Below are 17,364 nucleotides of genomic sequence, written 5' to 3' on the forward strand. Positions count from 1 at the left end.
TGCACACAGCGTTTCTGAGTATGTCAGTGTGCCCTGGACTCTGAGTGCACACAGCGTTTCTGAGTATGTCAGTGTGCCCTGGACTCTGAGTGCACACAGCGTTTCTGAGTATGTCAGTGTGTCTAGTCCTGGGAACACAGAGTCACTTTGTTGCTTGGAACTTGGTTTCAGGAGACCAGGTTTCAGTCCACTGCACGGCACACCAGGGTAGACTTGTGGCACCATTTCAGCCAAGCTTGATACAGCAAAGCTGCCTCGAACTCAGTCTCCCGGTCTCCTGGAACCAGATTTCAAACCACTGTTCCTGAAAAAATGGCTTTGTGTTCCCTGGGCTTTAGTGTCTGTGTGTCAGTGGGTTAGTTTGTTGCTGCCTCAGTTTTTGTGTCACTTTTTCAGGAACAGTGGCTTGAAACTCGGTTCCAGGAGACCAGCAGACCTAGTTTGAGGCAACGTTGCTGAATCAAACTCCAAGTCTCCCCTGGTGTGCCACGCAGTGACCTGAAATCTAGTCTCCTGAAACCAGTTCCAAGCTACAAAGTGGAAATGTGTGTGTGTGTGTGTGTGTGCGTGTGTGTGCGTGCGTGCGTGTGCGTGTACCATTTCCAAGTGCCTGTTGTAATGTGTAGTTGGTGTGGATCACTCTGTGTTTTGTCTCTTGCCAGTTTTCCTTTTGCTTGTGACAGCTCGGGCTGCTCTTTCCCTCCACATAATTTCATATTTTTGCTGTAATTACGAAAAAAAAAACAAAAAAAAAATCTGGAATCTGTTTGAAAAATAAATAAAAAAAGATGCTACACGTATAATTGCCAGCGTTTCAGTACATTCAGCACTAACTTAAGTGGCTGTTAATTTAATATGCAAATTGTAGTGTTGTCAATGTGAATGTATTTTTAATTAAAAACGTGTTGCCTGAGAGTGGGGAAGGATTCTGGTCTCAACAGAGGGGGGGGTGCTGGGAAAAAGTCTGTTAGATAATCAGCTGCAGTCTTCACTGGCTTATGCTGGGTTTTCTACAGAGTTTACAGATTCTACAGGGAAACCGAATGACATGTTTAGTATCGTGTGGCAATGTCGCGACTGGAAGCCTTTTTCAGCTTCTTCAAAACTTGATTGCACTTTGCTATGCTTTTACTGGGCCGCTTTTATGAGGGCTACTCTTGGAGGTGACACACCAACGATATTGACAACCAGCACATTGCAGTACCAGGCTGCCACATCGCTGCCAGACAGACAGTGGGGTGCTACGGTATGGAGGGGGAGGGGGGGCCTGCACAGTGCTCCAAACCCGTTGCCATGGTCGTGATCTGATAACGGTTCTGCTAGCCCGGGCTTCCTCGTGGTAACGCACTGAAGCCACAGAACTACAGTGCAGAGTCCACACCAGCAATGCTTCTGGAACACGGCTCACTCAGTCCTGTCTGCTTCCAGATAGAAAGCACTGAGGCTGATCCTCTCGCAGTCTCGTCTGGACAACGATTCTCTTGTAGATTTTTGTCTTTCGTAACCCCTGAATTCCAGGGGGGGGGGGGGGTGCAGACTCTGGGCTGGCACACAAGATCAGCACTAATTAATTTCATTAGAGCACCAGGGCTGTTGCAAGCAGAGAGAGGTGTGTGTGTGGTTGCTGTGAGATTGAGGGGGGGGGGTGGGGGGTTGGATATGAGAAGCGCAAAGTCAAGCCAGAAACTCTCAATGTTGCTAATTCATTTACAGATTTAATTAGATGGATGGAGCCCTTGCAGTTATTAAAAAAAAAAAAAATGTTGCCAGCGTTACAGCACTTTTTAATTATGGTCCTGGGCACCAGATCCCTACATGCTGACGTCTGGGGAACCAGTTAATTAAAATCCTCATTATTTTACTTTTAATTAGTTCCCCCCTCTTTTGTTTCCTCTCGCCATATGGCCGTGTTCCGTGGTCAAATTAACTTAATTAAGCTAATTAAGCTGATCAGTTTAATTATTCAAAGCGTTCTGATTGGGTAGGGAGGTTGTTTGTTTTTTTTTTTTTTACTAGTTCAGTTGTGCGTTCTCTCTCTCTCTCTCTCTCTCTCTCTCTCTCTCTCTCTCTCTCTCTCTCTCTCTCTCTCTCTCCTGTCATTTAGATGGCTGTTTCTCAATTTGTTTTCTGCTGTCTGTCTGTCTATCTGTCCTGTCTGTGTCTGTCTCTGTCTGTTTGTCTGTCTGTCTGTCTCTCCGCCTCTGTTTGTTTGGATTCCAGTTCAGGTCAATGTGACGTTTGCAAGTGATCAATTAAAAAAACAAAGTGGAAAAGATAAATGACCCTGAGACTCATATCTTTGGGAGGCGATTTTATGATTTTTTTTTCATGCAATTTTAGGAAAACTCTTGCTATTCGTCCATAAGAAGTATGGATGTTTTACTGAGCGAAGCCATTTTATTGATCTTCTGTAATTTCTAACAAGTATATATGCAGAGACTATGATAAAAACAGAACCTGATTTCTGCCAATGTTTCTCCTCCTCTGTGCGTCGGTCTGTGACTCTGATGAATGCGCATGCTGGCCGGCAGCTAGAATTCATTCGGTTTGTTTGCAAAGCCTGCACTTCATCCCTGCAATGCCAGTTACAACAACATTTATATTCAGCACCTCGACGCCAAATTGCAGATCTGACAGCAAGTAATGCTTTGCATCTGAAAATCAGAACGTATTGAGGCTGGATTGCAAATAAGCAAGACACAAGTCGTGGGTGGCACGTTGCAATTCCGAATGGGCATTGAAGGTTAATGCTATGTGCAGTATAACCAGGCCGGGCACTGCCGGTGCGCTTATCTTTCATCAGAGTATTTGCACTGTCCACAGTGACCCACCCGTGGTGTGAGAAGAACTGATCTCTCTCTCTCTCGTGCAGGAAGCACTAAAATATAGAATTCAAGCTGTCTGCGTTATGGAAGTGTTCATGGCAGTGCGATGCACAGAATGCACAGGAGAGCAGGGAATAAGGGACGGCAATGCAAACAGCATTGGATAAGTGTCAAGCTGAGCGAATGAGGTGTAGTTAGGTTTGATACAGTAACATGACTGATTTACAGAGTGTGGAATTCATTCTGTCAGGGGGGTTTATTTGTGCCGGACAGGCGACCAAATATACAGTTTGCAAATGATCTGTAAAAAATAAAAAGAAATATTGCTACAAAATATAATTTTGTCTACATAACATAGACAATACAAACGCTTTCCTGTTTAATGAACTGAATGACAAAAGGGAGTTGTGGTGATATATTTTAGGATTCTAGGAGCAACAAAGTAAAATATACATAATTGCCTCCCAAAATCCCTCTCTCAACCACAGCGAATCAAGGTCAGTACATTACGTCTGGAAACAGAAATGCTTCCCCTCTTTCTGCCTTATAGATTAACCATGGCTTCTTGTGTTGTCAAGATTACTAATGAGTTTGTGTTTAAAATCAGTTCTAAACACGAAAACAAAACCCAACCCAAAAACACACACGTCTTCAGTCTCGACTTACAAGATCTGACTGGGCTGTCGTTCCAGCAGACGAACAAGTACTGTAGAGCCGTGTTCTGAGTCTCGGAGGACTGGCTGAGAAAAATCTGGAATTGACAAGTCACGATGCTGAGAAGGCCCAAGGCCAGGAGGGGTCGTGTAGGGTGACAGTATAACTTTTTAAAAATGTTTAAAAATCCCTGCGGGAATCCAGTGCGAGGATTTCAAGTTTTGGAACATGTTTTGTTGAACTTTTAGAGAAGCTTTTAAAAAAAAAACTTCGAATTAAAGGCTGGAGGAAACTCTTTGGAAATGTTAGCAGTGTGACTCGGATGCGAGGCACAGCTTTGTCAGGTCACTGTACCCAGAATTCCCAGACTGGACTTCTGTCTCTTCCCGTGCTGATAAGCCTGACGGAGAGTATTGGAGCTGAACCCAAACTGATGAAGCCATGAAAATAGGACCCGGACTGATATTCCCAAGTCAGTCAGCATGCTTTAGTCAGCAAGGTGATCACAGGAGGGGAACCATTTGAAATGCCAATGGCTCCACAGTCCTGGGCGTTAGATAGGGTTGTAAAGGATTGCAGAAGCGGAGCTGGTGGAGAGAGGCATGGCAGGGACTGAGGTAACAGACAGGAAGTCTTATGGAAAGCCCAGTTAAAAGCACATGCAATGTTCAGTATGTCATTTATGGGGATAGAGTGGAGGCGACCATGTGTACGCCACACTTTTACATAGACCTCACTTACCACTTAGTCAACGGAGATGGAAACTTGGTCAGGACGTTCTTTACCCAAAAGTTACTGAGAGTATCGGAATGTGGGCTGCATGATGGAATCTGTCAGTGAACGTGGGTTTTCATAATACTGATCGCTGTGATTTTATATTTACAGCCATGGCAGCAGGGGATGCATGCTAACTGTTACGGCTGTAGACAGATCATGCTGTATTAATAAGGAATTATAGTTCACAACGTGCATCGCAGTTCAAACCTGGTGTGAGTACCGGCCATTGCTGCAGGGGTTTTATAGTGTTGTATTTTGCAAGCTAAGTAGATGCAGTTCCTTCAACCTGTCCACCTGCTCTATCTAACGCCTGCCTTTCATCTCTGAGACGGGTCTGGGTGTTGCTCGTCGCTAGACTCTCTGCAGAGCGGCAATGATATTTTCTGTAAGCCTCCAAGAGCGCGGTCTCACCAGCGCACTGTGCAGCCTCACAGTCGCTACCTCCCTTCAGCTTTTCGTTTCCTGAAATGCTGCGTGTGGGTATAGCCGCCGCACACGGAGCGTCCCGGGACGGAGCGGGTTGAAGGGTGCAGCAGGGGAGGGGAGGTGTTAAAAATATCCCTTTCCTTCACACGGCGTGAGGTAAGGAAGCCCGAGGCAATTGAACTCATTTGCATGTGTTAATTTGATTAATTAGGGAACATAAAATATTCCGTGACAGGAGCTGTGGATGGATGTAATTGTAAACTTTTCAGTCGAGCTATAAAGCCTGTAGCTGAGAAGACATTTGTGAGACCCTGCTAATTGGCAATTGAATACGCACAGCTAATTAGCAATATGCAGATGAGGCTTTGATTGGTTTCGAGTAAGTGTAACACGGAGGGCTATGGGATTCAGGTTGCAAAAAAAAAAAAATGCTTATGGAGATATGCAGAAAATTGCAATTCTGATCATTTGCATACGTTAATGAGTGTGCCCCGTACATTTCTAAATGTTAAATGTGGAATAATTGCGGGAATATCAACACCTATCTGAACGAACGCACCTCTTCACACTTGAGCACGTCCAGGTGAACACTGTTAGATATATATATATATATCTCCTCTTCAGTCACCGTGTGTATAATTGTAGCAGGTGAAGTTTGCTATCTGTGTTTCTATTATACTGCATAGATGTTTTTCTCAAAGTGAGGGTGCAGGGTTTTCAGTCTGGTATAAAACTTGATCCATGCTATTGCATGAGGTTTCAGCAAATGACAGCGTGCTGATCCAAATCTCTACAGCTGACTGGAGTTCTATTTGAACACAGTAAGATGACACGAATCCATGAGGCAGTGCAGCGCGCTCCTGCAGTGAAGAACAGCCCCATCACACACAGTCCTGCCTGCTGGTGCTATTGCATTTGATTTTGGTTCCTACCTGTTTTCTGTTATCTAGTGGATGACAGCTCATGTTTTTTGTACTACACTTGATAGACATCAAAACCTAAATTAACATGGCTCTATCTGTCACTTACTCTGCGCTTGCACTGGGTTGTAGAGACTGTGTCCATATATATATATAAAATACTAGTTGAACTTTTTCTGCCCGTAGTAAAATGAAGTTGACTGTTAGCAACGAGCAAGCAAGAAAGTGAATCTGCCTCAGAAGTACCAGCACGTGTCTGTCACAGAACAGATGGGAGTGCTTTATTTTGCAGTGGAAGCTTCTCTTTGTTTGAGACTCTGAACGTCCAAATGCTTAAACCTTTTCAGCCCCAGGCTCTTCTGCAAAGACCGGTTCCACAGCCCCAGATCAGTGCTACCCTTACAGAAGGTAGCAGGAAGCAGTTCTGTGAAACCAGCCTCGACGGCTTTCAGAAGATTACGTTTCACTCTTCTTGTCCACCTTAATACAAACATTTCTGTCCTGTGGACAGCTACTAGTGTTGACCACGCAGATTTGCACTGGCCAAGCTGTTAACAATAATGTTTTCACTTTAATAAGTAACTTTCATTATTATTAATTTCAGGTCCACTTGGAACATAGACTCTACAATGTGACAATACAATTCTACAATAGAATGCACAATACTTCTTAAAAATTATTTACAGAATTTTTTTTCCTTTTAAAATTTGCTCTGAACACAATCCCCTCCCCCACCTCAAAAGAAAACAAAAACGATACAGATAGAGAAATGTGTCACAGTGCAGAGAAGACAAAGCACTTGAGTTTTTGTTTTTATACACACACACACAGACTTTCCAACACCTTGACTGAGGGAGGGTGGGGTTTGCAGGCAGACACAGGAGCAGGCTATGGCAGAGGTTCCCTAAAAACTCTGGGCCAGGGAGCGGGTTGACATGAACAGGGGAGTGGTTAAACTGTGCAGGGTGTGTTCCAGCAGGGGGAGCGCAGTGTCTTTGCAGTTAGAGCGCAGGTCACTGTCCGAAGCAGCGGGATCCAGACCGGCCATCGGACTGGCAGCGTGAACAGGTGTGGACCAGCACAGCCCGTCCTCTCTCCCTCCCTGCTCCGAGATCATTGTCCTGCGTTTGCAGAGAATAGGATTCCTCTTCTAGGGAGCAAGTATTCTTTCAAGCAGATTCATATATAAATTTATTTTTCGGTTTGTCTTTAAAATTTCAAAAATAATTTATTGCGGTCCACTGACAATGCGATGAGAGGACGACACGACAAAAACAAAAAAAACAGGGAAGAGAGAGAGAGAGAGAGGCTTGACACAGGGGGACAAAAAGGCACAAAGGCACAGACCTCTCCAGCTCTTCAACACACCTGCAAAAACAAATGAAACCCATTTCACACACTGCTCCTTCATTCCAGGTTGATCAGTCCACCAGCCTGCGAAGTCAAACTGACAAAGCTAAGACAGCAGTCAGAATGTAAAGGACTGTAGTTCTCCTGCTACAAGAGGAGTTTTTAAAGTGTTACACATGCTGATCAGCTAGCACAGCACTGTGATAGAGACCCTACCCACACACACACAGTTTGGTGTTTGAGGACTTTGCATTGACCTGCCATATGGTGCAGATTTACTATTCTAAAACACCAGAGGGGAAAACGGAAACACTTAAAGTAAATACTGCAAGCACTATAACCCAGCTCTCCTCGCAGCACGATCAGCAAGCCCGCACTCTCTCCCTCTCTCAGTACCTTCTGGTCGGGCAGCATGGCGCTGCTCTGCAGTGCTGGGAGGTGACTGTTCAGCAGGGCTGCGTTGGGCCGGTCGTGCTCACAGAAGATGGTTCCGTTGACGTAGTGGAACCGGTCCCCCGGGACCAGCCTGTTCCTGCACGTGGCGCACGTGAAACACTGTGGGAGAGAGCGGTAGGGGAGACACCGTTACCCTGGACCCTGGGCATCGGGCCACGATGTAATCTGCAGCACCTCAGAGCTGGGTGCTCACAACCTGAGCCCTGCTCAGAGCTGGAACTCGATTACATTATTGATTTTAATTGAATATACAAGATCAAAAGTTGAATTACTTGGAGAATATTAACCATGTGCATAAAGAATCCCTTTTGATAGAGCCATTGTATTTGTATTTCAAAACACACACACACTGGGGTTACACAGAGAGGTCGATACCTGATTTTAGTCTTCTGGGAACTTTGTTTTTTTTTTATCATGCAGTAGTAACAGCAGAGAGGTAGAGAGACAGACCTTGAGGTGGTAGACGTTGCCCTGTGCCCTCATCACCATCTCACTGGCCGGGATGGACTGACCACAGGCACTGCACGCCCCGCTGTGTCCGAATAACCTGAGGGGGGGTGGAAACAACAAGAGTCACTCCCTGCACCGCTCTCCATCACACCCCCTCACTCAGTTATGTGAAAAACATCAAAATCTCAAACTAGCCCTCCTTCACTTTCCCTGGAGTTATCCCTCTCCTTGACATACTGTACAAAACACTCTTCCTGTGTATCTCTGCACTATCGCAGCACCCGCCCTGGCTCTGTGCAACATCCACCAGACGCACACAGGTCTTACTGCAATACAATAAAGGGCACGCTGGCTATTACTGGGGCTGGTAATTGCCTCTCTTATCCCCGTCTCTCACTGTAATGAAATTGTGATCTCAATTCAAACAGTAATTTAGTAACAGACGCCAGAGAGAGAGAGGAAACACTGTTCTCTCTAATTAATGTTTGTCCTTTTAATCCTCAAAACGCCAACGGAGAACAATTTAAAATGAAGCCGTACCCTTTTGATCAAATATATTATACATATTTAATGCCCACAGTCATTTACATATACACTATATAGATCTATGTACACACACAGGGCTGCAGCAATTCAATTCCACCAGCAAGATGAGAATGCACTGAGACGTGCATTTACAAGGGGGTCCTGGAAGAGACACAGTAACACAAAAATCGATCAATTGCAGGACAGTTAACTGATGATAATCAATGTACCTTCAGACTTTAAATGAAACTGAAAGCATGTACGGGATTAACACTCCTAGTAATATATATTGCATGCATTAGATTCTGTGATTTCTCATTGCAGAACAAAATACAAAACAGCTTTAGTCTAGCAGCTTGCTAGGTGAGGTTTCAGATAGGCAGCCAGGTCGCTCATCCAAACCTTCCTCGTCATGGCTTTGCGAGCCTCAATTAAACGCGCACCATTCAGATCAGTGTATTGTTTCATCTCTACGACAAGACAACAGTGCTGGGAGTTCAGCTGCCCACACTCAGTTAAACAGAAAGTGCTTTTCACCTCCTCAGCAACCCAGACTCTGGAGCTGCTCGGCAGAGCTAGGCTGGAGTGAAAGGTTGCAGCCACTCTGCATCTCCAGAGCCTGCCTCCCCCAGGAGATTTACTATCTTTAAGACTTGCACTGTTAGAGAATGCTGGATACGGGGCCTTCATAAGGGACTGGTTAGTTAAAATGACTGTTCTAAAATACAGATCCGTCAGACCGACATCTGATCCCTGAACCCCCCAGTGCATTAAAAATGATGATAATATTTCAGAGGCTTTGAACTCTTAAATAGAAATGCCTCAGGTCTGGCCCGTCCAGCACACTTCAATAAATGAATTTCCCGGCTGTGGCCGTGCCTCGGTGCTCTCCCTCACTGTCCCTGTCTCCAGGGTATTAATATAGCAGGAGTGGACCACATACAGCTCACACCAGCAACTGATACTTGCACAGCTCTGTGGAGCTCGAAACCTCCTCATCGGTTTGACGCTGCAGTCTGTACTGCAGAGTTCTCAAACGAACTAGAATAGAGGGGGGCGACGGGACAACGAAATGCATTCCGAGGGGCAGTGCACCTGCCTTTGTTTAAAAACTCTTCTAAACACAAACTTGATTAATCCGTAGATTCAAATCAGTCCAAACGAAGCATCGAATCGCAGCCGCTCGGAGGCTGCTTTTAAAAACAGCGTCTACAGTCATTGCAAGTTCACTTTGACTTGCTTATCTGCCTTGCTCAGTCTTTTCTTTTCTCTCATTCAAGCCCCCTCCGCCTCTCACACCCACTTTATACACAGACACTGAAACGAACACAGTCAAGCAAACAGCAGCTCTGTACTGGGACACGCACCTGTGCCTATACTGCAGCCCTGCCCGGCACACCCTGCATGCCAGTGGCAGAATACACCCTCCCCCTCAGAGTTCAACATTATGCATGCGTTTACAATTACTGCACCTTCAAGAACTCTACACTCTATTCAGCATATTATTGAAATGACCCAAGAGCCTGGAGCTCAATGTTAAATATGCTGTTCCTCACTTATCGCTGCATGAACGACTCCTGTTAGTAAACCCAGAGACTCGGGTGTGAATTACTCATGCCTTGACAAGAGTCGATCACAGCAGATTTACAAGAGGCACGATTGTTCAGTCTCCTGGCATCTGGTCACTGCAATAACATACCTGAAATAAAGGTTGGGACGGGTGGAGGGCTAGCGCCCTGCCCCCCTCGCTAACGTACCGTATGTAGTCGTTCCTGCAGAGGATCATGCCTCCCTTGCTGTAGCAGGAGGTGCCGATCTCGCCGAGCTGAGCCTGGCAGCAGGAGCACTTGAGGCAGCGCGTGTGCCAGTAGCGCTCCATGGAGTAGAGCAGGAAGCGGTCAGCGATCTTCCCCCCGCATCCTGCGCAGGACCTGGGGGGAGAGCCCCCGCCTGCCACAGACACCGCCTGGGACTCCGCGGAGCGATTATTCACCATGTCGCAGGCTACAGGGGGAGAGTGGGGCAGCGTTAGTGTGGACCCAGCAGGATTTTACCGATTCGCTCTCTTTTGGCATCTAAAATTCATTAGAATTTTATCCCCACCCCCCTTTTGCTAAAAAAATAAGCGCCCCCGTTTCTTTCCAGGCACAGAAACTCTTTCACATAACCTTCCCCTCTCTGTCCTGGGCAGCACATTGGAGTAATTACTTAGTGTTCCTATTAAAAAGAATTGGAGAGAAAGAAAAACAGCCTGGGGAGCCTGCGGAGAGCAATCAACCATCATTTGTAATTGGATCCCCATTTTCTCTCTCTCTCTCTCTCCAAACTCCCAAAAACACATTAACCCCTTCAGTCCAGCCCCAGCTGCACCCTTTCTCAGACCCAGAGACTAGGTAGAGGGTCCCAGGGAGCTAAACAGACCCAAGTTCAGAATTGCCCCACAGCTGAAGGTGGTAAATCAGCACCAAACGACAGCCCGCCCTGCCCTTTCTTAGGGCATGCAGGAACCAAACTGTGTGCTTCAACATGCAGGCCTCTCTGTGCTACTGTGCTATGCTTTTTACCAGGCTGTGATGCCACGTAATTTGCATTTTTCATTTCAAGACGAATGCTTCAATGACAAGTCTGTCCGTCTTACCTTGTCTATATCTGTTGACATTTAAAAATAAAAAAGTTGTAGATTTAGCTCAAAGCTGTCATTTAAAAACCTGCGTTAAGATTTTGCAAAAAAGCCTCAAAAGTTCCAACTTGTTCTGAAGCTCTTCTGAAACTCTGCTCACAAGCGATTTCTATACAAGTCTGTGCTGCTGATAAAAAGGGAAGTAAATCCAAGGCAGTCATATTTAAAAGTGCTACAGAGGTTAATGCAACGTCTGTACAGCAGGGGAACAAAACCATGAACCTCTTCATTTGGTTAGCTGAAACAGCCCTCCTTATGGCCATCACATCTCTCTACAAGACTAACAATCTCAGTGCAATAGTGTTCCTGGCTGTCCTCCAGTGTGAAGCGGGTAGCGTGCCAGGGGCAGCCTGGGGAGAGTCTGGTTAGAGTTTTCCAATTGGCTGATCCCTGCCCCGGCCGGCCGCTCCACACCAGAAGGGGTCCGCACCCAGATATCCACCCCGCACCGTCCTGCCGAGCCCAGCCTATATTTGGGGAACTTCCCTGCTTTGCCCACGTGCAAGCAATCCGGGTTAGGCTTGTTTTTCCACTCTGCACTGAAGCATGAAGCTCTTTTCCGTCTTATAACTGCATCGCGTGGTGTACAAAAGCATCCACCGGCCGCGTTAGGGTGGAGTGTTTAAAGTAAACTTGGTTCAAAGAGAAGGTTTAAGAAGAAAGCCATTTTATGACGGCTGTAGTGGTTCTGGTCTGACTGGTGTTTATCCTGTAAGCACTGAAGAATAGTACTTATTTTGTGTTCCCGTACCCCAGCGCTGGGTGCAGCTTACTGTGACAGAGGAACAGCACGCACTGCGACTCCCAGCTGTGCTCTTATTTGATCTGAGCGGTTCTCAGGACACCTCGCCACCACCCCTCTTTGGAAAAGCCAGAGAGAGACCCTGCCACTTCAGGCAGCACATTTATTAATTTATTTCTTATATCCCTGAGAAACTTTTGGGCATCTACAAAAAGCCTCATTTAAAAAACAAACACTGAAAAAGAGAATAAATTAACACCAGGGAAACAGAAGCTTGATTACAGGAGCAGTGAAGTCAGCGTGTATCTTAAATACTTAATCTGGATCAATTCTGTATGCAGTATGGTTAAGATAGAATATATGTTTTTATTTTATTTATTTTTATTTAAGAAAAGAAAGTTTTTATGCCTGGGCAGCAATTCAGAGTTTCAAATTCACCGAACAAATCTCACATTTACATGGCATCAATGTTATAGCTGTCCCTGGCAAATAAAACCAAGGTGATCATTATTAAGCTGCATGGCGGGTTTTGAAGCGCCTGGCCCTTTAAGAGTTGCACAGGATGAGAGCAAGCGAGGGGCTAACCGCAGGGGGAGCTGTGCTGCAAACAGGATGTGCCTCACAGGGCTGCCTTGTGCATCCACAGCCACCCTGGAACCTGACATCGATCCTGGCAGCTCAGAGAGTCCCCCAGCCTGGGCCTGGGAACCCCGGGGCACTGGGGCCACACTTCCAACCTGGAAACAAACTGCTCCCGGCCCAGGGAGAGGAGGAGGAAAGGATCCAACTGCAGGCCAGGCTCAGGCTTAATAGTGCTTCAACAGAGCAGGCCCGCTCCCACGGAGCACACTGGCTTCCAGCACCACCCAGGAGAAGAGAGCTAACCTGGCTTTACCTGCACGCAAACATTCATTTTATTGCAGGGTTATTTGCTTTTGCACTGGGCTCAATAGTGCTTTTAAGAGTGATGCTCTTGCTGGCAGAAACGCCAGATTCCTACCACATGTATCTGTACACAGAGCTGGGGTTAGTTTGGCTGGGGCTGATGGACCCCAGCAGAGTACAACACTTCTGCTCCGATATGAAGCTTGCCCACTACACATGAGAAAGGGCAGGTCTGGCTTCTCCAGACGGAGTTTCTGTTAGGGAGAGGAACGCTCCACCTCAGCCCAGCCTCCCTCCCCTGCTCAGCTCACAACCCTGATGCAGACACACCAACCCGCACTGTACTTGCCAGCGCTGTGCATTCCAGGCTTTCCTTCCAGTCCAGAGCTTATTACACCACACACACAACGCCAGCAAATCAGACTGAACTGCCGGGAAGGAGGCTTAAGGGTTGGGCACCAATCGAAAGCATGAATCACTCGAGTGCGGAGTTCAACAGCTTGTGAATAACTGTGGTGAAATACAGTTGGGTTTTTGCCTGCATCAACCCCTGTGCTGGGAAAAGTGACTCGATTTAGTCAGTCATGTGTGTGCATGTCCATAGGTCTTGAAAATAAAGTTACTTAAGATTGCAGCCGGAACGCGTAGAACAGCAAGACACCCAGAGAGCGGATTACTGCGGATGCAAAATAGGGGGCGATTTTATTCTATTCGTTATTGGTACTATTGACGAGAATGTTTGTTGAAATGTACTAGAACGCGTTTGAGCATGACGTTCTGGAATGAGGGCAAGTCTTTCCGATGGGAAGGGTGGAGTGGAATTGAATGGCAGAACCCTTTGAAAATTCCTGAATCATTAACTGTAGAACAGAGCACTCCAGCGAGCAGAATTCGGTGTGCTCGTTTCAAAAGCGCAGGTACGCTTGGCTGTGTAATCTGAAACGAGTTAGATATTGAACGACTGTATCTCTGTAGACATTTGCGTGGATTTAGAAAAAGGGATCATTTCAAACTTTAGCCGGTACACTGAAAACAGCAAAACATGTTAAGGTGTTAATCCACATCGATGACACTGAGCAATAATCAAACAAACACGGATTGAGTTTGCGCCGATTGGCAGCACTGTGCAAATTGTGTGCGTGTTGAACAAAACAACGCCCTTAGAAAACCGTATGATGCAAAGCGACACATTGGAGTTTTCAAAACACAGGCAGCGATTACTGTATTCAACACGACTTTACCCAACTTATTAATAGCGTCCTGCGTGGAGGGTTAACTTGAAGGGTAAGCTACTTTTTAAACGCAGCTTGCCAAGAACTGGTTCCGGCTAAATGAATCGAGAATGGAGAGAAGGTGGGGGGGTCGTTTCCAATTAAAATAAATAGCTCTCATGAAAAAGAAACTGTGCCACGGGGCCGACAGAGGAATGACCGGAAAACTGGCGTCTGCCCAAATTCTCGGAGCGAGCACAGAGGCACCGCCGACTCCAATAACGCGCTTGGGGAGCAGAACTCCACAGCCGCGCTTTCTAACAAGAATTTATAATTGTCACTCGGAAACCTAAACCGCGAAGTGAACCCAGGAGGGGAGGGAAAACAATGGGAAACCAGCACCCTAGCAAAGCGATCCCGGTCGGGATGGGAACAGCTGTCAACTCATCTTCAAGAAGCCGAATTAGAGCTGTACAGTACTGTGTACGCGAGTCTATTTGGGGATGCTTGCTCTCAAGGACGCACACTACAATAACACAGCCGGGAAACTGCAGCATGGCGCGGCGTTATCATCAGCACAACTTTTAAAGCGGGGCATTCATTCTCAGACCTAACAACGACTGAGCTAGCCCGGCGTGGTGCCTTGAGAGGGGGTCATTGCATTGGGTGGGCTATGATAACATGTTAAACGCTTACCTTGCTCTGGAGCAGAGACGGGTCTATCCACAAGAAAGAGGTGGTGTAAAATACCCAAAGCGAGTGCCGGACAGACTGAGGCGGTGTGCTGGTTTCTTCAATTCACTGTGACATATAATCGGATTTGTAATCTGTTCACAGATCACACGGGTGCTAAAAAAATATCACCGCCTGTGCAAAAGCAGGGTTTTTTGTTCAGGATCTCGACGGGTTCCGAATGATGAAGCAGGTCCGATAGGGCTGTAAAGAAATGCGCGCTATTAATATATAGGTACGCTTGTTTTTTTTTAGTTTATAAATGCTACACTTTCCCTCACTGCACTCGCCGAGCGATGGACTCGTGTCTGACTCTGCTTGGAAGAGAACACAGCATTAAATACCTCCTTTGTGACGTCAAGAAGGTGCAGCCCCCGCAGCCACTGAGGAGTGAGGAGGCGTGGCCGCTGACAGGATGATGGATGGCTATTTAAAGAACTATTGTCCGCCCGTGCCCTCATTAGTGCTCCAGTAATTACTTCCGCCGAGTGGTTTCTCGGTGCGACGGGAAAGCAATTCATTTGCCTGTACTGATACTCCCAAAGGAGGCGAGGATCAATTATAGCTTTATTAGCTTACAAGATTGCAATCGCCGCGGACTCAAAGGCGTTATTCGCTCCAGAGCAAAACTGTCACCTTTTAAATACTAATAATAATACACTCAAAGTAACATTTTATACAGCTACATTGTTTTTAAAAATGCATTTTAACCAAAATAGCTAATAATGCACCATATTCACCGGCCTGGGGGCAAATTGTATGTCGAAGAAAAGGGTAAGTTTGAAATGAAAGAACAGGCGTGTATTGCAGCTTCGTTTATTTGCAGGTGTCACTGGGTGCCCCTGCGCGCGACACAGCGGTAAAACAATAAGGGACGCGTGCGCGGGTTGTAAGTTTGGGTTCAGCAGTTTGCAGAGCGGCTGTCGGGCGACCTGGCTATAAAACAGGACCTTTATTATTCGACAACAGAGAAAGTTGGTATGCCACACGCGAGCCCTGACCAGGGATCCGAACAGCTGTGCAGAAGTGAGGTCAGCCCGTTCCATACGCCGTGCACACCTCGCCGCATTTCTCTGCCCTGTAGCGTCAGGTGGCTTGCGTCGCTAGATAGCTGCCCTTGTAAATGATATCACATTGGAATTAGCGGTGCTGATTTAGCCTCATAAGATATTCTGTGTCATTAGATTATTTTTGAGAGTTCTCCCACACAAGCGTGATAAATAGGGTGCTCACAAACAAACAAACAAACAAACATGCACGGGTTACAGCCAGATCATATTTGCATGACAATGGATTTGCATGACGCAGAGGTCTGAGCAGTGAAGCATGCTGCCGCTTGTATTTGAGTTCCTCATATAGATAGGGTATTAAACAATACTGTGCTTTTTTATTTTTTATTGACAGGTTCTTATCCACACTAACAATATTTATCAAACGCGCCAGCTCAAGAATGGATGTCAGTCACCCCACAATGCAAACAAATAAATCAATAAAACCATTGCAAATATTCACTCAAAAAAAGCACTCAAACGCCCGCTGTTACAAGCCGTTTACACACATAGCCTCCTTTTCAAAAATATAAAAAGAAAAACCCGAAAGGGAGTTTACTCAAAAGATACAACACCGTCAAACTGCTTAGAGATACAACACAGTCAAACTGCTCAGAGATACAACACAGTCAAACTGGCTAGAGATACAACACAGTCAAACTGGCTAGAGATACAACACAGTCAAACTGGTTAGAGATACAACACAGTCAAACTGCTTAGAGATACAACACAGTCAAACTGCTCAGAGATACAACACAGTCAAACTGCTTAGAGATACAACACAGTCAAACTGGCTAGAGATACAACACAGTCAAACTGGCTAGAGATACAACACAGTCAAACTGGCTATTGTGAGGTGGGAAACGGTAAAGATTATTGCTCAATGCATACTCTATTGGCCCCGATTCTCCACGTCGGGCCTCCCTGTCACTGCTAGGGTGCATACAGCTGGCGTTCCCACCGTCCCCTCTGCCGCATGACGTCATTGATTTTGTGTTTTAATCGGGGGTGTTTTAATCGGGGGGGGGGGGGGGGGGGGGGTCTGCGGGGGCTTCGCGAGAGGTCATGTTGACACTTTTAAATGGATTATTTATAAATATGCAGGAGCCTCTGGCCGGAGCCGAGTTTTTAGGATGTTTTGGTAAGCAGATTCAAAGCACTAGGAAACTCCATTCAGCCCCCCAGAAACGATCTTTAGCATAACAAACAACTTCAAACGAGACGCGGGACAAAGACCGCACAAAGGTAGCGTTTGTGTCCTATTGAGACTCGCGTCTGACTGCCAGCGACTTGGGACCCCGCGCCATTGTGCAGCTATAGAAACACCAGAGCCGTGGATATCATTTAGGGGCTGGGCATCTGTCAATTAATCCGCACTTAACATCATCGTGACCGCAGTGGCTTCACAATTCACACCAACCGTAAATTACAGGGATCAGACCCCGGGACGCCCCGCTGGGACTCGCGATTCATGGGAATGGATTGGTGTTGAAGTTCCCTCAGTACCTACCTACCTACCTACCTCTCTCTCTCTCTCTCTCTCTCTCTCTAAGTAATAATAATATTAATAATACAAATCCTCACCTTATTAATTATTACATTAATAATAATAATAATAATAATAATAATAATAATAATAATAATAATAATAATAATAATAATAATGTCTTTATTGTGTTAAA

General features: G+C 46.1%; 1 protein-coding gene across 1 annotated transcript; it reads right to left on the reverse strand.

Moving 5' to 3' along the window:
- Positions 1 to 5,861: 5,861 nt before the first annotated feature.
- On the reverse strand, positions 5,862 to 14,990 carry LOC121309622 (LIM domain transcription factor LMO4-A-like). Its single transcript, XM_041242634.1, has 5 exons — positions 14,598 to 14,990; positions 10,141 to 10,387; positions 7,859 to 7,955; positions 7,349 to 7,507; positions 5,862 to 6,970 (listed from the first exon to the last, which is right to left on the reverse strand). The coding sequence occupies exons 2-5, from the start codon at positions 10,377 to 10,379 to the stop codon at positions 6,962 to 6,964; spliced, it is 504 nt and encodes a 167-aa protein (XP_041098568.1). The 5' UTR covers positions 10,380 to 10,387; positions 14,598 to 14,990; the 3' UTR covers positions 5,862 to 6,961.
- Positions 14,991 to 17,364: the final 2,374 nt, after the last annotated feature.

This window comes from Polyodon spathula, unplaced genomic scaffold (assembly GCF_017654505.1).
Source record: "Polyodon spathula isolate WHYD16114869_AA unplaced genomic scaffold, ASM1765450v1 scaffolds_1417, whole genome shotgun sequence".
Classification (NCBI taxonomy): Eukaryota; Metazoa; Chordata; class Actinopteri; order Acipenseriformes; family Polyodontidae; genus Polyodon; species Polyodon spathula.